Source organism: Scleropages formosus, chromosome 6, assembly GCF_900964775.1.
Source record: "Scleropages formosus chromosome 6, fSclFor1.1, whole genome shotgun sequence".
In the NCBI taxonomy this organism is placed as follows: domain Eukaryota; kingdom Metazoa; phylum Chordata; class Actinopteri; order Osteoglossiformes; family Osteoglossidae; genus Scleropages; species Scleropages formosus.
Window position 1 is genome coordinate 20106953 of NC_041811.1, and position 21448 is coordinate 20128400.

The 21448-nt window shown below is 40.6% G+C and overlaps 1 protein-coding gene across 2 annotated transcripts in view; it reads left to right on the plus strand.

The window, feature by feature from the left end:
- antxr2a (ANTXR cell adhesion molecule 2a) overlaps nt 1-21206 on the plus strand; it is a 33341-nt gene extending 12135 nt beyond the window's left edge. For both annotated transcript variants that reach the window (XM_018736809.1, XM_018736810.1), the window contains 10 exons: nt 775-835; nt 918-1013; nt 2766-2835; nt 6023-6101; nt 6199-6294; nt 9187-9231; nt 9693-9788; nt 9999-10166; nt 10503-10583; nt 20101-21206. In XM_018736809.1, the coding sequence (XP_018592325.1) occupies nt 775-835; nt 918-1013; nt 2766-2835; nt 6023-6101; nt 6199-6294; nt 9187-9231; nt 9693-9788; nt 9999-10166; nt 10503-10583; nt 20101-20139 (831 nt within the window). In that variant the 3' untranslated portion in view covers nt 20140-21206. The remainder of the gene's footprint in view (nt 1-774; nt 836-917; nt 1014-2765; nt 2836-6022; nt 6102-6198; nt 6295-9186; nt 9232-9692; nt 9789-9998; nt 10167-10502; nt 10584-20100) is intronic.
- The last annotated feature ends 242 nt before the right edge of the window (nt 21207-21448 follow it).

Below are 21448 nucleotides of genomic sequence, written 5' to 3' on the forward strand. Positions count from 1 at the left end.
TCACAGATTTTAAAATCAGTAATTTTAATCAATGCATCGCACCTTGTCCACCTCTTTTGTGCCACCTGAGGGCTGCTGAATACATATAGCTGTATGGCCAAGCTGTGGCATTGGAATACTCACTGATGACTGGCCATCAGTGAAAATAGAGATTTGTGATAGAATACAAATATTTCCAATTTAATGATCTGCCTGGGGGGGTGCGGTGGCGCAGTGGGTTGGACCGGGTCCTGCTCTCCAGTAGGTCTGGGGTTCGAGTCACGCTTGGGGTGCCTTGCGACGGACTGGCGTCCCGTCCTGGGTGTGTCCCCTCCCCCTCCGGCCTTACGCCCTGTGTTGCCGGGTAGGCTCCGGTTCCCCGCGACCCCGTATGGGACAAGCGGTTCAGAAAATGTGTGTGTGTGTGTGTGTGTGTGTGTGTGTGTGTGTGTGTGTGTGTGTGAGAGAGATCTGCCTGATTTACCCACAGTGTTGTTGTAAGAAATATTTATTGTTCCAGTGTACAGAATGCTAATGCTTGTAACAGTTCTGTCGTAGCATCAATACAGATTTATTAGAGTAGGACACATGAAAAAATTTAACGTTGAGGAATATTTCCCATTGACTTCTGAGCCATAACATGTTTTCTTTTATTTTCTCATTTGGACAAAGTGCTTATCAAAATGCTTTAGTCCAACAGGCAGTTAAGTAGAAAAGTACACTTGCTTACGCTGACTCAGATACCGCACACATTAACAGACACACACATTAATGTTTTTAATCATATTTCCACAGATTTTGAAACGGTCCTGCATAGAAATTACATCAGTGGAACCATCCAGTGTCTGCGTGAATGGTACGTGTTAATTTTGTTAACATGGTTCACATCCCCATTGTGGAAGCATTTACTAACTTGCACTCATGTTTACATCCTTTAGAAACCTTCAATGTTGTAGTGAGAGGAAACGGTTTCAGACTGAGGAGTGGCACAGATACAACAGTCTGCAGTTTCGTTCTTAATGGACAGACCTATAGTAAGTACAATTTTTTAAAGTAAAGCTTTTTTTTATTTTTTACTTCAGTGCAACACAGTGATTTGTTAAAGGATTAACCATTGCTTGATGATAAACTCTTACTGTGGAAATGTGCCAAGTACATGACCTGTGCATCTGCTGATTTGTGAGGGGAATGTTTTCCACATTATCACCTGTTATTACCAACAGTACTTTCTCATTAATGTGAACATGAATTATTACTATGTTCAGCATGTACGCTGCTCACAGTATTAACATTACTTACTTCATATGCCAGAGAAGTTTTTGATGATGGTAAAGTTCATAGGGTAATGTCCGTGATGCTTTTTGTAAATGCTGTATTGTTTAAAATAAAGTCGAGTGTCATATGTGCAAGGTTTTCTGTATTGTAACAGTGTTGGATGTTTATTTTATCCGTTAGGTCACATCCAGATTTAGTTTAAGCCTTAACCTCACATAATACACTGGTATGATATTTTTGGGATGCTTTTCTGCATAAAAAAGTTAAATATAGCAGTTTTACAATATAATTGCATTGCAGTGGTTTTGGGGAAACCTTTATTTGCTTAAGTTTTAGGATAAATTAAAAATGATTTTTGGATTTTGCAGCAAGACTTCTGTAGTAGGGGGGTTTGGTGGCGCAGCGGGTTCGGCCGGTGCCTGCTGTGTGGCGGGTCCGGGATTCGAGTCCTGCTTGGGGTGCCTTACGATGGACTGGCGTCCTGTCCAGGGTGTTTCCGGGATGGGCTCTGGCTCGCCGTGACCTTGCTCGGGACAAGCAGTTGTTGACGTTGGTTGGTTGACTTCTCTAGCACTTGGATCTGTTTAAAAAAAAGGAAGAGCCTTAGATTTTGTTTGCCCATATAAGTAGAATGAAAACGTCCTGCTTCACTCATCCATTTGCCCCATTTTTGTGAGATGGTGGTGGCACAAACAAATTATTGCATTTTAAAGGTTTCATAAGTGTCCAATTCTTGTAATATGAGTTTAAGAGCTAGAAGTTGGAGGCATACATTTTTGTTTGAGCTTACTGTACGTATAACCTGTGAACCAGGGTCTGCTGGTCTATACAGATTAGGAAATAGTGTGGTTCAGCCACCCACTTTGATCGTAACTGGCCAAATGGTGGGTCATGCTTTAATTTCTTTTTTTTAATACTTTTTCTGCCCAGTTGCTTGTTGGAATCAATGTTATAACATTACTTAAGTCATCTGCCACAGTTTGGTTCAAAGCTTATTATTAATGGCTAAAATAGGTTTGTCTCTTTTTGGAGTGGCCTATAAGGCTGTTGACCCGTACGTGGTTCATTTGGTACTTTTGTGTTGCTGCCATGCAAATTGTTAGATGCCTATTCTGGTTGGGCCACATGAGCACCGACTTCCTCCCTAGATGTCTGAGAGAGAGATGCTATTTTGTAATTATGGACGACCATAATGACAGCGTTTAAACACATGGGAAGCACATGCTTTTTATACAGCTTTCTAGCCTACATGACTTCATGGCCCTTAAATGACAAGGCTTTCAGCAAAGCTGAAGAGACACCTTTACAGGAGCTTGTAAAAAAAAAAAAGAAATAGCTTGTGCTTGCAGAAAACTGGTCTTTGTCTGAAGAGTTGGAGCCCTCCGCCTTAGGGTTAGCAGGATCCTGCTGTTAGCCTGCTAATGGTTTACATCTGGAATCAAACACACTTCCCAGCTTCCCCTTGCAGAATGATCTGACACTGGGAACTCACTCAATGTCCCATTTTCCAGAGGAGAAGCCAAGTGAAGCCTATGACAACTACATCCTGTGTCCAGCACCTGTGCTGCATGAAGTCGGACAGTAAGTATGCGACAAGATCCCCGTCGAATGAGTTATATGCAATGGAGTATGGCTGAGCATTATGGGAATGCAGTTTGGCTCAGAAACAGTGAATAACTTGGTTGTGTCTTTTTGTATTTTTGTTCAGGCCCATCCCCTTGAAATTTTGCAATGAGTCATGGAACCACAAATCCCACTAGCATTTGCTGAAAGGTTCAAACAAGGTTTTTATTTAACTAACTTAGAAATACTTCACATTTCAGATCATGTTACAATAGAGTTAATCCAACTTATCAAATCGTGAATTTTTGTAATGGTAATACGCTAACATTATCTGTAGCATTCTCTCCATGTTTTGTTTGGACTTACCTATGAGCTACTTTTCTTCCACATGGCTTGTTACATCCCCATAAGCTTCAGTGTCTTTTGTTTATTGTAAACTGCTGTCCTGCAGAAGTCCGGACGTGGCTTGCTGTAATTAGAATCAATGTCAGGTATTAGTCTTACACTGACTCTAACTTAAAGGATTGTTCCTTTGCTTTTTTGTGTTGCATCATTACTCCTCTGAAGTAAGTGCTGAGAATCTGATGGATTGGGTTGTATAACATTTCTTTTCAGTAATTCACTGGTGGGGCAATAAGTTGTGGCATGCTGTTGTATCATTGCACTGTTTTAAAATTCTTCATTATCCCACCGTTGTATGGCTGATGTTTCACTTCCATTTATGGTAAAACAGAAGGGGGTTATAACTTGAAAACTTTAGTGGCAGGTATAGTAATTTTCCAAATTTGTATTAGTAAACAGGTTTGTAAAATAATGGTTCAGTGGTTGGAGTCGAAAAAGAGGGGGTGCGGTGGCGCAGTGGGTTGGACCGCAGTCCTGCTGTCCGGTGGGTCTGGGGTTCGAGTCCCACTTGGGGTGCCTTGCGACGGACTGGCGTCCCGTCCTGGGTGTGTCCCCTCCCCCTCCGGCCTTACGCCCTGTGTTGCCGGGTAGGCTCCGGTTCCCCGTGACCCCGTAAGGGACAAGCGGTTCTGAAAATGTGTGTGTGTGTGTGTGTGTGTGTGTGGTTGGAGTCGGGTACAGATGAAGCCGTTCTTATGGAACGGTCAGAGATATGGCACAGTCACTATCCCATACCATGTCTTGGCAGATAGGGGCTGCCAGGAATAGGGTCTCATTCAAAGACTAATGTTACACCGTTAGATTCCTCTCTAGTCTTTGGAACCGTGAACTGAGAACTAGCAGTTTGGTGATTCTTATTCCAGTTCTTTGTTTGTGCTCCATGTTGCTATTGCAATATGTAGAAGTCCAGTCATAAGCTGTTTGTAATAGCAGCTTATGGTGGAAAATAAGGAAGTGAAAATGTTTCCGCTTATCTTACCTGTCCTTACTTGATGATTAAAAGCGGGAATCATACAGAATGTTGTACAATGGAGGGGGTGCGGTGGCGCAGTGGGTTGGACCGGGTCCTACTCTCCAGTGGGTCTGGGGTTCGAGTCCCGCTTGGGGTGCCTTGCGGCGGACTGGCGTCCCGTCCTGGGTGTGTCCCCTCCCCCTCCGGCCTTACGCCCTGTGTTGCCGGGTAGGCTCCGGTTCCCGCGACCCCGTACGGGACGAGCGGTTCCGAAAATGTGTGTGTGTGTGTGTGTGTGTGTGTGTGTTGTACAATGGGGAAAATCGTACAGTCTTTCTCATAAAATTGCAGAAACATTGCTGTTTGAACAACCTGTTCTGCTGCCCAATATTAGATATTCAGAGAAGGATAACCTTTTTTTTTTTTTAAAAAACCCTAAACTGAAATATATTGCACTGACTCATGCGTAACTTTGCACTTCTATTCTTTTCACATTTGACTTAAATGATGTAAAATATCCCAGTTAACAAGTGTATGGTGCAATTCAATCAATGTTTATTAAAATTACAGTTAAAATACTTCTTTGCACATTTTGTTTTATATTTTTATATATCTGAAGAATACTTTCACAGAATCTAGCATCTTCGACTGTGGAAAATTTTTGTCAAGGGCTAAATGCATGTCTGTTTTCAGCGGAATAACTGAGAATCCGGTCCTATCTTGTCCAGCTGGACTGACCATTCTTGATCAACAATGGACCCTCTGTTGTAGTCCTTCCAAGATATACGGTGGTTGATCTTCTTCTCTACTGCCTAGAGTGGCCTTTTATTTTTGTATATGACTCAATGTTGAGAGCAGATAACAGACAACCAGGGCTGCTGTACAGATACAACGTTGTTCGAGTCTCTGAAAGAGGGCAACGGCCGCTACATGTGCAACCAAGGAAATTGTCAAAATATCTTATTTGTTCATGTTAAAGATATTAAGAGTGGTATTAAAGTAAGTGTGAAGGATATTGAAGAAAAACAAAATTTTACCTGCATGGTATTACATTCAAAAACGCTGTGCATTTAATTGCAATAACATAAACAATAACAATGAAAGTGAAGAGCAAAGCAGATGTAATTGATGCAAACAAAATTATATTTATTTGGCTTTCTATGGTACTGAGGAATCCCAAGATACATGGGCAATGCTTCTCTGTAATTGAAATCAGTAGGTATTAAAGGACTAGTCATCTGCCTGCTATTCATTGTTTGACCCTCTGGAGTACAGCTTGGCCAACAGCAATGCCTGAGGCTAAAACCAAAAAGAGGGCTACCTTTGCAGTTGTCATCTCAGAAAAACACAGGTTTCCAGCTGTCCACTGCACCACACGGCATTACGCTCAGATAATGAACTAGGGATGTTTCCGAATTTGAGTGTACAATACATGATGGAATGGCTTATGTAGTATCAATACACATCCCGTTACACCTAAGTTTGCTTAAATATCCAGTGCACTGTAATGGTTATCAAGCAGGAAAGTACATTATGATGTGTTAATTATAGCACTATTTATCATTAGTGTACTTACTCCATTAGGCCTATCTATAGCACACACGCTCAAGTCCAGTCCTCAGAGAACTTAAGTTTTGCTGCTTTTTCATCAAGCTACACTCTTTATTGCTTCATTCAAATCATCACTTAAGTAATTGCCATATAACCCATTTTAAGTAAAAATGGGGCATTATTATATTGTAAAACGTCAAAGACCTGTGATGTAGATCCATACACTATAGCAAAGCAATTACCAGATTTTTATAGTGTAATTATATATATTTTTCTTTCTTTTTTCCCCCCTTCTAACAGATCAGTAGAAGTATTGGTCAGCTTGAACAGCGGCCATTCCTTCATTGCAAGTGCTGTTACCATCACTGCCACAACATGTGTAAGTGTAACAGTTTTTTCTGTGGCTCCATTTGCCTTAATTTGTCATTTCAGTGACATGACTCCAGTTTGATTAATTCATATTTTTTGTGTGTCAGTCGGATGGCACGGTGGTGATCATTGTGTTCCTGGTTCTTCTCTTGCTTCTGGCCCTGGCACTCATGTGGTGGTTCTGGCCCCTCTGCTGCACTGTGGTGAGTGAAATGCCTTCAAATGAAACCTTTTAATTTGACTGCAACCCTGAAAAATTATCCAAGTGTGGCACACTTCTAAATTCTCCAATTTTACATTAAGAAAAAGAGACATGGCTGCAGACATGTGAGTCTTAAGTAAACCATGTTTGTTACCTTCCACTTGTATTGCACTCATATTGGATTCTGCATTTTTGTTTTCATAAAAGTCAAAATGCAGGCTGTAAATAGAAAAATGTGAAAGCAAAGTTAATGCAAGGAAAAAAGTTAAAATCGTAGCGTCTGTATAATATGGGGTATCCTTCTGCAGTTAAATATTTAAGTTCAGTGTATTGGCATGGTATTAAATTAGTAACCATCATGTCACTAGTCCATCCTGACACTTCTTGACTTATGGGATCTTCAAAGTAAGTACAGGAACTGCTTGTGTTTAGTTCACAAGTACAGATGTTGCCAGATCATCTTTTGAAATCAGGTCAACATAAATATACTGTCTGCAATATTTAGTTAATTTTTGAGAATCTGGAGAGGATATAGTTAAAGTGCAAGTTGATCATATTTTTGGGAACCCAAAACCAGTACTCCATAAAACCGTCATATTATGTCCGTGGTTGTCTCTGTAGAAAATATACATGGATTTTTTTTATGAATAATTTGTCATGCTGTATAAGAATGTTGTTAATTTCAGGCTTCCTTTGCCACATACATCCTCCATAATTGTTTAGTAATTTTAAGAGCTTCTTATAATGCTAGTTTGTTACTGTTAATGGTTTGAATTGTATACACACACACACACACACACACACACACACACACACACATTTTCAGAGCCGCTTGTCCAATACGGGGTCGCGGGGAACCGGAGCCTACCCGGCAACACAAGGCGTAAGGCCGGAGGGGGAGGGGACACACCCAGGATGGGACGCCAGTCCATCGCAAGGCACCCCAAGCGGGACTCGAACCCCAAACCCACTGGAGAGCAGAACCTGGTCCAACCCACTGCGCCACCGCGCCCCCCTCCTTGAATTGTATAATTCTTATTAAATATCAGCAAATTATTCCAAGTTTGAGGTTGTTTTTATATTGAACAAGTTTTAGACAGTCTTCAAGAGATTTGAATGGGCAACATTTGTCATTTTTCACAATGATATTTTTCTTTTCTTTTCTTAAAAATGTGTTTGACCATGGGTAAATGATAACATAAGAGTAATTTTTCAGCCTGGGGTCTACATGAAGAGTATACTGTTTTACAGTTTGCCAGCTATATTAGACTAATTCATTGGCGTTGAGTGCTTATTTTCTATTATAATGACCACAGTTCCATAGTGTAACTGTTCTTTAATATGAATGAAGCAGTTGTTCAGCTGATAATGTGACATATTTCTCTGGAATTTTTTTTTTATAAGAGTACTTTGGTAAAGGAGTATCAAATGTCTATGGTATATTTATGTCTTTTGAAGTGTGGCTTGCTTCCCGTTTTGAGGGCTTCTCTCAAGTTGTAGTAAAAAGAAGACAGGAAGGTGTGTGAGATAATGCTGTCAGAATTTGAGATTAATTTCAAATACTATATTGATGACCGCTTATTATTTCATCTAATAAATGTACTATCAGAGTTCTTCAATAGAAGCAGATTTTACCATGGTTTTCGTACCTAAAATTGCTTAAATTAATCACTATCTCAAACCAGAGACCTGAAATGTACGTTACGTGAGGTCTGAAAGTGCTGTTTTGTTTTAAGGTTGGATTGTAGCAGAATACATTTTCACAGCTTTCTTCTTCCTCTTGAACCTCATGCAGTAGTAAAATAGAACTTGTATGCTGTTTGGTGTGTCTTGCCTTACCTCAGTATACTCTAGGGCTGGGTAAGTGTCATCAAATCGAAACAATCTCTTGGCACCACTCACGTGGTTTTCGTGGTAGGGGAGGGTACGGAAATGGTTTACCATTACCACCTTCTGCGCATGCCTTTGGACTGTGGGAGGAAACCAAGTTGAACATGGGGTGAGCATGGGGTGAACATGCAGACACCACGTGGACTAGGCCAGATTTAAATTCATATCGGAAACCAAAGTCAAGGAGCTGTGAGGCACCAGCATTATTATCTTCACCACTGTGCCATGTACCCTGTGTAACTACTTTTTCAAGCTTCTTACATTTTAATAGAAAGATGGTCATATGCAAAAATGCTGAATACGTTTGGTATTTTCTCAAAGTATTTGTCTGTAGTACATGAACGTGTGTGTGTGTGTGTGTGTGTGTGTGTGTGTGTGTGTGTCTGAGACTAACTGACAATGAACTGGTATCCTGTCCAGGGCTTACCCTGCTTAGCATAGTGCTGTGAGCTTCCGGTGTAGGCCGTGAACTGCTATGACTGAGCTTTACATAGTTGGTCAGTGTGTGAGTGAGCACTAGAGGCTTAAAAAAAAAAAAAACTTTCACGCAGCACTTCAAGTGGGATGATGCCATTCTGTTGTTGATGACATTCTGTGCAAATTCTAATTTTCAATTGCATGTTACTGAAAAATCTTAAGGTGTCAAGAAATCCATGTTCATACTAAAATGCTTAATAATAAAGAATATTTAGTTTGGTTAAATGCAAGTAGGAATATTTAACTAACTGGGTTGATGGCTCTGCTCTGACTTGGCCTTACCAGACACCTGTCTGTGGAATTAGGCCATGGGCAGTGCCTGACTGCTAATTAAATCTCAAAGACTGTTTGTTGGGTTATTTAAAAGCACTGAACCATGTCCAGTTAATTAAAATATTAAAAAGGGCAGTGATGCTTGCCTGAAGAGGTTCTGTTGAAAGCTTATTCAGACTTCCTGAAAACAGTGAGGGGAAGAGTGCTACGCTGTACAGCTCACATTGCTCATATGCTTCTGACTCCGTTACAGGTTATCAAGGACCCCCCTCCACCACCCCCACCTGCACGAGAACCGGTAAACAGCTTGGGATTTTTTTTTTTTTTGGAATAAGAACAATTTTATTTTGTTTTCAATTTGTTTTTCTTCTGCATCAGAAATGCTGAATGCTGTGATAACCTCACTTTCCCACTGAGAGAAGAGCTACAAATCTGCTTTTCCTTATTTTGTCAAACAAGGCAGTGTTACTTTTTTCCCCACAACAGGTCAAGTTGCATTTTTAGTCCTTAGAGAAAGCATTAACACAATATAAGTTCTGTTTACATCATATGACAAATTTTCTATGTTGAAGGCAGATGACTATTAGTCATGCACATATCCAGTATTGAGAAGAAAATGCAGTTCTTGAAGTGCAAACGACTAGAAGGTACAAAAACAACAGCAGCAGCAGTATTTCTGCTGTCTCCGTTGAATGTAAATGAACAAAAGCAAGAGTCTGACAACAACAAAAATAATATTTTTTTTCTGCATTTGTCAAGGAGCCTGAGCCAGACCCCCTTCCCAAGAAAAAATGGCCTACTGTAGATGCTTCTTACTATGGGGGACGAGGTGCCGGAGGGATTAAACGAATGGAGGTCAGCCACTTGTACACGAACACCTACACATACTTGTTTATATTCTTATACGCCTACCAAACTAAGGCCTTGTTTGTTACCTTGTGAGTGTCCTACTGAGCTTGTTGTTTTCTCATGTCTTTAAATATTTTACTGTATCGCAGAATTTGTTTGGTCAGTGTGCAGAACGGGGGGGAAAATCATCCAGTAGCCATTTTGGTATTGATGTAGGTGCGCTGGGGAGAAAAAGGCTCCACGGAGGAAGGGGCAAGATTGGAGAAAGCCAAAAATGCAGTGGTGACCATAAAAGAGGAGGCAGAGGAGCCTATCATGAAGAAAACTCCTCAAAGACCACCCCCTACTTACCAACAAGAGTCCAAGTGGTATACGCCTATTAAGGTAAATCCAAGTGGTGCACTAATTGTAACTTTTAATAATAACATTGCTGTTTATTTTTTATGTGCATAACACTGGATATTTTAAAAAGTAATTTACATTACCTTACTGAAGTGTGCTTCAACTAATGCACATCAGTTATTTTGTAACCTTGACTAGTATGCTTAATTTGTACTACACTGCTATTCGAAACTGCTGTCCCAGTCACCTTATATTTTTGTTGCATAGTATGGTAGCACACCAGAAATGTCTCAATACCCTATTCATCCTTGTTCTTTTATTCCTCGACTACTCCCATTCAGTTATAGACATTTTGTAATGTTAGCTTTTTCTTTACAGGGGCGTCTTGATGCTCTGTGGGCTCTCCTACGGCGGCAGTATGACCGTGTTTCTCTCATGAGGCCAACGGGGGGAGAAAAGGTTAGCCACAAGCTGAACACACAATGGGCCTGGCATGACCCAGAAAAAACCACTACCTCTGTAATGAAAGAGAGCAAGAGAGACTGTTTGTAGCACTTTGCTTCTTGTAAAGGCAAAACATGCCCTGCATGTGTACTGACGTGTCATTAGCTGCTATTTAAATTTTACAGCAGGAAATATATTAAGAATCAACATAAACAGAGCCACTGAATGTGGTGCCTGCAGATGCCTTCTACCTTGTGCAGTGCAGCAAGGTATGTTTGCTGTAGAGGTGAGATTTGCCAAGTGTTGTGCATCTCTATTTCTGTTAGTCACAGTTTAGTCATGTTACCAACAGCTGGAGTGGTTCACGGCAGGATGTGACAGACAGGACCGAATATGGAAGTGAAAATTCAGCCGAACACGTTATTGCTTAAGTCCCCTTTTTAGGGCCATGGAAGGTGATTGAGTTGGTGGACTGTCCTCCAAACAAAATTGTTTTGTCCTTTGTTGAGATCTCTGCAGTGATCAGCATGGATTTTATAAATAGTATTTTTCAATCCTGTGTGTGTGTGTGTGTGTGTGTGTGTGTGTATATATATAGCCCTAATATTTCCAGATTCCACTGCATTGCTGTGAACACAGCAGTTGCAGGAAAAAATAGATAATTAAAGTATGGAACCACAAACGACAGTTAACGCTGCTGCCCCCACCCACCCCAACACCATAACCCACTTGCAGTTTTTCATATTGTCTCCACCCCATGAAAACCCCCACCTCAATCTGCTCTTTGGTGTCTGCACCCACAGCATCCTGGACAGTTTTTAGTAGCCACCTCCAAATTGTATGTCACTTTGGAGAAGAGCATCTGTGAAATTAATAAATGCAAATGTTGCATGAGGAGCTCATTTAGACCATACTGCATCAAGCATCATTGCTGTAATATATGAATACCAAGTTTCTGCATTAATTTGGCCTTAAATCCAAGTGGAAAGACCCCTTCTTTTTTTAAATACCCTATTAATATGATATTAATATAAATGTCTTATGACACATTACAAAAAGGCCTCTTGTTTTGTGAGCTTACCTCTTTTGACTGTATGAGTCATGTGTCCTTTTTTCAGTTCACATATTGTATTTTTGGGGAAGGAAATATTATCAGTCACTACATGAGCTGTGTGTGATATGGAAAAAGGAAAAAAAGACAATGTTGTACAGTGTTCTATCTCTAATCTGCCATTGATTCCAAAACGTTTCTTCTGTGAGGTGCACCTAACTAGAGCTGCCTATGGGTGATATGGTACATGTGGGACCATAGAGTAGTCCTAAATGTGAATGTAGCAGCGATTTTTCAAGTTTGCAACAACTGTGAGGCTGTCATATAGTACATTTTGTTTTAATTTTGATTTTACTGAATACTGTTCCTGAAAATAACATAAATGCTGGTGTTGAATTTATTTATTTATTTTTCGAAGCTCAAATGTGTCATAGAAGTCACTTGTGATTGACATATAAACACTGAAGGGGAAAAATGCACTTTTGGGTCTTTGATCAAGTTGGCCAAATGCAGCCCTGAAGAGCAGTTGATCTCCTGCTGGTAGCAGGCACAGTTGCAGTGTCTACAGTTGCCCAGGAGCCAAAGTACACTGCATACGTGGAGCCTTTGATGTAGCGTGGGAGACCTCCAGGGTTATGAATTTTTCAGCTGCAAATCCACATTGTCACAGCGACTCATACAGGTGCAAGGAAGCAGGTTGTCACGGACATCTGTTCCTGACAAGGAATCCCAGGGGTCCCTGTCCGTTGCCCCGCCCAGCCGTCCCCACCCCTTCTCCCCACCATACACTCCTGGATTGTCAGAAGAGACAGCCTAGGGGAGCAGGGTGGCCCCCGCTCTCCCACTTTCTGCCCGAGGGGCTCCCACACCAAAGGCAGTGGCGGGGGTTGGACTCAGCTGCGGCAGTGAAAGTCGCCCCAGGCACAAATACAGAGATCCAAAGTAGCCCGGCTGTGTTGTCGGGGAGACAGGGGAGCAGCAGAGGCCCTTCAGAGCCAACTTAGCGGAGCAACATCTGCCACCAAGTTTCCACAGGGCGCCTTGGGACGGCCAGGTAGGCGAAGTGGCGGCAAGTTGACAGGCCCTGATAGGGAGGTTGGCCCCCTTTGAAGGCCCTCTCGCCAGAGCCTGTCGGCTCCCTCGGCAGGATCTGTGCATTTTGTTACAAAGCAGCAGGCCGCAAAGTGTACTAAAAAGCTCACTTACAAATGGTACATAAATTACCATAATAACCAGACAGTAACCCTCGATGCTTCAGTACTGAGGTGAAACGAGAAAGAGAACGGTGGATTAGTGCTGCTGGCATTTACGTGGTGGGCTTCACTCAAGGGCTTATCTGGGCTTGCGGTTCTGGTATTTAACATGGAATGTGTGGGTTATGTGGCTTATTGTCTTCTGTTCCATTTTGTTGTCACTTGGGTTCTTCACAGTACTTCAGTGGGTTTTCTTAATTAGTGAAGGTTTAGTGAGAGATTTTGCCATGGTAAAGTATCTTGCAGTGGCTGATACTGTGCACAGCTGAACTGGTGTGAAGAACTGATGAAACGCATAGGCCTGATAGTTTCATTCAGTTGGAAAACACCTGGTTCTGATAAGTGTTTTGTTTATTGTAAAGCACTTTATTGTACACAACTGAATCAAGTAGGATCCACTTCCATTCCAGTACAGCTTTCTGTGAGAGATAAGAGATTGGACTAAACACAATGCGAATGCAACTAGAAAAGTGGTCTATTGCCTTGGAGCTTATCAGCATATCTTCACTTTTCCCTCTACTGTCACTTAAATATGCCATAGCCACACTCAATATCCAAAACATGGCTTGTTCTGAGGCAGGGTTGTGGTGGTGCTGAGCCTATCCAGGAAACATAATGTGCTAGGCTAGGCAGGGAGCACACTATATGGGACACTGGTCCAGTGCGAGGTAGCTTGAGTATGTGTGCCCAAGAACAGGTTTTGGTGGTAATATAAAGTATAGATCCAAAATGCAAAAAAGACCAAATGCATGAAAGAAAGTGTGATGTGTTAATAGTCAAGGTCTGCTCAGTCAGGCAATTAAGATGCACTGAAACTGAACTAGTGAGATTGCGTTGATTTATTTGAGGTCTAGCATGCATTTATCCTTATTAAAACCACTCTCAGTATGACACTTTTTTTTATTACCCAGCACAAACTCTGTTCTAGCTTAAGTAGCCCTACATTGACATTGACTGCATTTGTAAATACTTAAAATTCCCTTCCAAAATAATTAAAAAAGAAAAGTTATTCTTCTTGGGTGTTTTTGCATTGTAAATATGCAGTCATGGTCCATGGTGCTGATGTCTCGCTCTTAAATAATGGCGCTATGTGGAGTGCAGCAAGGCAGTACTGTGGCACAGGGTGACACATCCGGTGGAATGAGGTCGACAGCCCATGATAAACCGAGGGACAAGACGTCCCCTGGCAAATTCTGCCAGAGCGAAGCTTTTTGCACTGGAGCCAGCTTGAATCCGACGAGAGCTCATAACCATGACGCTCCCTTGTTTGCACACAGTGGAAATTAATTGTGTGAAGTGCCCTAATGAATGCCCGAGGTTACTGTTTCTGTTTACTATGGGTATAGTGTTGTTTGTTACATCATGTAGTGGCGTTTGGCTGTGATAAACAGCTTTTACTTGCACTACCGCCATTATGTCCAACAACGTGCAGTGGAATGCAACTCAAATGCTGTTCATTTGTAAGAAATTGGATTTGCAATATTTAAATGTAAAATCAGAGATGATATGAATAATAGAAGACAGTAGTTCTTAATAAACACACTATAGGTAATTAGTTTTATTTGAGGCAATCGTGACATAGTTTTAGGACCCAGATTAAGCCGTTGTCCTAGACTAGAAAGATTTTCATTGGACAACCACTACTGACAGTGTAGTTTAGCCAAAGGGATTAGGGAAACCAGGTTTTTTTTTTTCTTTTTTTTTTTTAATTTTTTATTGAAGGGTCCTTTTTGTTTGCAGGCCCGAGTAAACTGCTCTCTTTATGTTGAGATCATTCCTACACATCTACAGATTTGCTGTGTAATTTAAAGATCGTATTGGTCATGAACATTTAAATGAACATACAGTAAGTAAGTGTGGAAGTGTGGAACCCCTGTCAGCAGGTTGAGATAGCAGCAGAAGAGAAACACAAATAATGGAATTAGCAGAGATGTCTATAATATTTCTCCCCGTAGTTTTCTAGAGAGCAGTCACTACATTGGTTTGTTTTGTAAGAATGTACATACTTGGTAAATTAGTGACCCCTTTATTTTCAGTAAAGGTGCCCAAACTGTAGATGGACAGGCAGCCAGGACTGTGAGTGATGGCAACAGCGACAGATACTAGGACACATGACACGATCCCCCCCCAAGCCTCTGTCTGGGCTGCTCTGACCCGGGGTACCTTGTTAGCACTATCACCGGATACGCTCGTTACCCCTAACAAGGCGTAAGTGGAAGGCTGACGGTTCAATTCAGCGTGTGCTCCCCCAGACGGGACGTGACAGCTTTAACCGTCGTCCTAGCGCGTGGATTTATGGAACGCCCTGTGCTCTTAACCAGATTAGTTCCTCTCGGGATGACTGCGGAAAGCGGGGCAGATGTCCGCGCGACTGGTTGTAAATTTGCGAATGTCTGTCGTGTTTATCTGGGTGGGTCCCCAAACAGCCAGGCCCGCTTAACAGGATTACTTTTTTCGAGACCCTCTAAGCTTTCAGTGGTCAGGAGAAGGGCGAGAAAGATGTGAATGACAAATGAGAGGAGAGCAGGAGGGTGGGGTTCGGGATCGACGGGGGGGAGGCCCGTTGTCCTTTCTGTCCTGAAATTCGGCGGTAGTTTTTTGTTAGTCATATATTAAGCACACCCTGGCCGTGCAGTATGCACACACCAGAGGTCATTTTTAAATGTGCCTGAAGTATGTTTTTAATTTTATTATAGCATGCTACATAAATTATATATAATGTAAAATGTTGCTGTTTGTTTGGGTATATTTAGATAAGTCAGTCAGTGTTTTAAAATTCCCTTATATAGGCATGTGCATACTTAATTCGTAGTCATGTACATCAGCTAAAATAGGTACTGAGTCTAATGTGGTACTTTTGATATAGTTCCTGGAACACTTTCACTGTAAACAGTGAATTAATGTTTTTTCAACCCACATATAGTTGAGTCTGTCTTTTTGATACTAATAGCTTTCATTTCTTTTTGCTTTCACTGAAATAGCCGCCACCTTCTTTCTATTAATCTCATAAGAAAGTCGAGTGGTAATTATGTTATTCTTTTCTTGTGGATAGTCTTCAGCAGTAACCGCCTTCTGGGCTGGTTGTTTATGTATTTATTGAAACTTGCTCTCTTGGAAAATGAGCAGTTGTTCAGAGGAGATCATTTTTGGATTGGTGATGGAGCACTTTTGTACCGTTTACACCTCTGTGTGACGACTGACTTCTCTGGTTCAGTTAAATTAAATGTCACCTTTGCAGTGTGTCATTAAAAGGACATGAAATAAGTAATTTGCAAGAAATTCTTTTATTTTTTAAATATTCACAATATATGTATGTAACAGATGTATGTTTTCTTTTTTTTTTTCTCCACACTTATATGGCATTAATAGGTGTTAAATTAATTAAAGGACTATTTTTGAAACAGAATGGAATATTACCAGCACAGAAAAAATCTTAAATGGCATCCACATTTCAGAATGTGGACAAATAGAAATGGGAATTTATAAAGAGTAAAATCAATTCTAAGAAATCAAGTGACAGAACACCAGCAATGGAAACCAAAATAACCATATTCTGTCTCAACTCGGGCAACTAATTCCAGTCAGGGTGATGTTTCACCATATCTGTGCAAACATGTTTATGAAATCCTTTGCTGCTTGTCGCGCAAAAAAAAAAAAAAACGGTTTTACGGTACGATGTCATCACCGAATGAAAGCGGCGTTGTGTAGCAGTCAGTAGCTTGAGGAGTGTGGTCTTTGTTGTTGCAAAATCATACTAGTGTTGTGATTACTGTGGCCAGCAGTATTGCTACTATGCGGTTCGCATTGGTTAAGCGAGGGAGCGGGTACGGGGAGGCAGGGGGTGGGACCAGTTGCCGAGGCTACCTCTAGCCCGTGTCACTACAAATTACTTGCATTTGACACCTCTTCACTGGCACTCTTGTTCAGTTTAGGATGTATTGCATTAGAATAATTGCTCCCTGTCAGCCCCCATTTTACAAGCGGCCGCTTGCACACAGATATGCTGTCAGTGGCCAGAGAGGAAACGATGTACTCTCTCTTGTCGCTAGCCTTCACCCGAGTGTGCTATGTGTTTTTTAAAATTATTTTACTTTTTTTTTTTTTAAAATCCTGTCTCAGAGGGCATGGAAAGGGGGAATAGGACTTATCCACATGTGATGGGAAAGTTGTTCATTGCTTCTTTACGTAGCCTTATGGCATCATTTTGTTTTTATCATCGTGTTTCTTTCACCTATTCAATTATATACATTTTTTTTTGTATTTGATTTTGTATAAAACTGGAAGGGCTTCTTTGTTTTAGAAACGGACTCGGAGATATATATTGGCACTATTATAACACACATTTCCTGTGAAAAGGGAGATAATGCAGCGAGTTGCGATGTGAATAAGACATGTCCGCTCAATTGTTTTTGTAAAGCTGCGTCTGGGGAGAAAAAAATGTATCAGCTAGTTTCACGAATGAGTCTAGATAATCATCAGTATAAGCTATTTATTTTACCAACGGTTTTGTCAGTAATCCTAATAATGTGCTTTAGGGGCTATGTGTAAAATGCTTTTATAGTTGTAGCATTTAATTTCCTTGCATGCATGACACTGTAAGAGTGTGCTGCTTTTCCTTCTCGGTTGGTGTCACCATAGAATAACACTGGCATGTTTTCTTTGTGCCAACAGAAGCATCAGCACAGGTTGCTAGCAACAGTCTCTACAGCCTAAACACACTGCATTGCCCTAAAAGCTTTTTTTCTCTACAGGCAACATGATGAACTACCTGAAACGGTCAACTTCCACACTCCCTTAGTTGCGATAGAATATCTCTGTTTTTTTTTTTTTTTAAGATTTAGAGCAGATAGGTTTATCTAACAGTCCCTGCAAATTCAGTCAGTTTCAGTTATTTACATTACCAGACACTTTTTTTTCTCCAGATCTGCACTGAAGTCAGTAACAATTAAATGATTTGATCGGGATTTATTTTTTCCAGAATTAAGCCAATTTCCAAATCTTTATGTGTACCTTCCTGGAAGTGAGTGTAAATAGTTACACAAAAAGACAAGCAGTAACATTAAGGATGTCTGAAATGTGTTGCTCTGCCCTTAGGAATTCATGCGGTCAGAGGCAAGGAGAACAAATGTATAGGTTATTAATACCTGAACATAAATGTAGAGGATCTGAAACCTTCCATAATGAAATGTCTTACATGGCAGTTGTTACTGTAATTTATTTTCTCCTTTTCTCTTCTCCTATGTGTGCATGTGGCAAGGGCCCCAGCAAAGAAAGGAAAAATCGCAGATGACATTAGGAAAGATGGTTCCTTTATAACATCTACAAAAGAAATGTTCTGCCAGGAAGAATACTTGGAGTTGTCTTTTCCTCCAAATGTATCCCTCTTGTATTTAAATTTATTTATTGTTTTTTTTTTTTAAGAGTATTTCTAAATTTGATCATGTAGCAGTGTGTGAAATGTTAGCTGTAGCGTTGCCGCACAGGGCTGAACACACCACTGCTGTTTGGAAAGGGGTCTTTTTCGTGGCACCGCTCTGGCCCTCTACAGGATCCCTCTGGAGCCTGGCAGCCATCTGTGCCTCATCGCGCCTCACCACTCCGTCTGTGCGCTCGCCACCGTCGCCAGGACGGCTGGACGGTCCCCCTTCTCTTCAGGGTCCATGTGACGCTGCCCAGAGCCTTTCGCTGGAAATGATGCGCGCCGGCATTGACCAGTCAGCATGGGGGAGGGGTACTGCACAGGATGTGCACGAGAAGCAGCTGCACCAAGTCATTGACAATGTGGGATTATTTTTAGCCACCATGTGTCACTAGTAAAGGATGGCTACTTCCGGGTTTAAGGGGAAGGCATTGCAAAAAAGTTTTGAGGGGGCGGGGGGGGGGTTTACCTGTGAGATTCTACATGTGTCAGACAGACTTGTTTTTCCACATATGGAAAACATACTACAGAAAAAGTTCAAAATGAATGTGAGCATTTAAGGTGCAACAAATATGACCACCATGTCTTAGTAAAGATACGTAACTTCAGGACAGGATATGCCTCCTGGTGGTTGATTTGGTAACCCACGAAGCCTGAAAGAAAAAGCAGCTTGCTTTTAGGGTACAGCCCACCCAAGGTCATGAACCTGCGACCTTGTGGTCTCATCCATTTTCTAACCCCAGCTTTGATATTTGATTGCTATTGGCACCGTGACCCTTGAGGGTTTATTATGTTCTTATCAACAAATTTTTAAAAAAATTTTTTTTTGTTTTGTTTTTTTCCCTTGGCATGTCTGTTCACATCTGTACTTTGAATGCTTAAATTGAGCACAAAAGAAAAACTAAGAATAAAGCATGCTTCCCTTTTTTAATGTACCTCGCTGGTCTCATACAATAAGAGATGCACATCAGCTGGGATTTTCAGTGCTGATTTGCTCACTGGTAAGACAGATGGCACTGCTGTGTGGCCCATATGCAGGCCCTGGACTCACGGTGTAAGGACCCCTCCCCAGTGTGTGGACCTTCTCACAAACATATGTTGACACACTCTGACCATTCCTGCCACCCATTTTTGACTGCAGTTTCTTTGTTTTTCTTTTTATTTCCTGAATAGTTGGAACTTTTTAATTTTTTCAGTATGCCTAAGAAGAAAAAGAATGAGTGGCTGGTGACACATGCCATTGATTATAGAATAACTGATTACATGAATATAAGCTATTGGCTGAATCCAGAGGGCACTGATTGCTTCATTAAGTTCGGGTTTTGTTTGGTGTTTTGTCTGCAACCATTAGTGAGTCTTGTTGCCATGGGAATGTTTTTATTTGTTTCATTACGAAGTCTTTAGAAAAAAATATTTTTCTACGTTATTTTATAGAGATTTGTCACAATCATCGGGGGGGGGGAGATTCTTTTGGAGATTGGGAGCTTTTATGTATTGTATTTTCTTCTTTAAGGATTTTATGATTTTGTTAGTAGTCCACTTTTTCCTGTTATTTATTAGATATATAATCTCCTTTCATTTCCAGTCCAATGTCATATTCAAGCAAAATATTCTTGACACATTAACAGGTTTTTTGGGTATTTTCCCCTTATATTGAAGCTTGTATGAAAGGACCCTACCAACAAGTTCATTAGCTGCATAAAAAGTTTTTAATAAGACAGTAAACAGCTCAGTATGGTTACTTCTTGGTGAATGCTATGTTTGACCATGGTATTTATCCATTAATTTTTTTTTTTCCTTTTCTTTCAGGGGCGTTGTATTAACTTTAATCGAGTCCAGAACTATTAGGCGAAAAAGTCTGCGGTCTTTGGCATGGAATGGTTACTACCTACTGAGGACATATGAAGAATGACAGATCTCGAAGACCTCACCCCTCTTTACCCACAACCACTATCATTTTGCGTCTATTCTTTATGTGCACTTAGGATATCCTTATACTTTGCAATATAGGGTATTTCTTCCTTAATTTTTTTGAGCACTTTTTTGTGGCTTTTAATCTTTATAACTCAATACATTGAAGTAGAAGATTTGTATGCTCTTGCTTACAAACTTACAAAAAAAGATAATATAGCAACTGCACCTCATTGTGTGCCTTTGTTAATTGCCTTTTTAATCACACTGTTGCCTTAAGATACACTTTCTAACAGTGTTGTGCCTTTTATTGAAACTCGTATTTCTTATAGACTGCAGTGATCAAAGTGAGAAAATGGAGGTATTTTCCACAAAGTGGGCGTCTGGGAACTGGGTGTCTGACGTGTCCCTAGGAGCCTTTTAGCCATCGGACAGCTCAAATAGACTGGCTGACTCAACCCCTTCTAGCTGTCTCATTGATGCCAATTATGTTCTACCATTATTGACTGCTGGTCACATTGAGTGGATGGCATGAAGTACGCACAGCCCTGAGGCAAGTTCAGTTTCTAGGAATTCTTTTTCTAGGAATCTTGAATGGGAACAAGGTACAGGCGCAAGAAGTTTACAGTGGCATCCCTGATAGTTTTCAAAGTCAGACTGCTTAAGGATCAAAAGGCTCATTGTTCTCCGACAGAGCTGTATTCCAAAGATACTTAGGGTATTGAGACATGGAGGCAGAGAATTAAGACTTTGAATTTAATACAGGCATCCTCATTTTTTGCCACGATTTCAGATTTTTTAGGTTCCTAAATATCACATAGTGTTGGAATTAAACACTGGCCCAAAACTGGATTTTATGTCTGATCGGTTCTGAGGCGTCAATGTAATGTTAAAAGCCTGGATTTCCCTGTCTTTTTAAATTAAATTCACAGTGTAGTCTTTAACAGATCATGTTGTTAGTAATGTAAAAACTGCAAGCATGTACCCAAATTAAAATATTTCACATGCACTATTTTATTACTTTTTTTTTTTTTTTTTAATTTAAATCTTATTTGTGCCTTTTGTATTCATGAAAAAAAAAAATCAACTGTTTCACACTGGGGTGAAAAAAATTAAGTACATAATTATATTCATGATGATGTTGGCAAACAATGTTTAGTTTACTTTTTATATCGTGTTAAATGTTTTTACATGTTAATTTCTAAAACTGTGTATTAAATACTAAGTACTACAGCAATTAGTATCT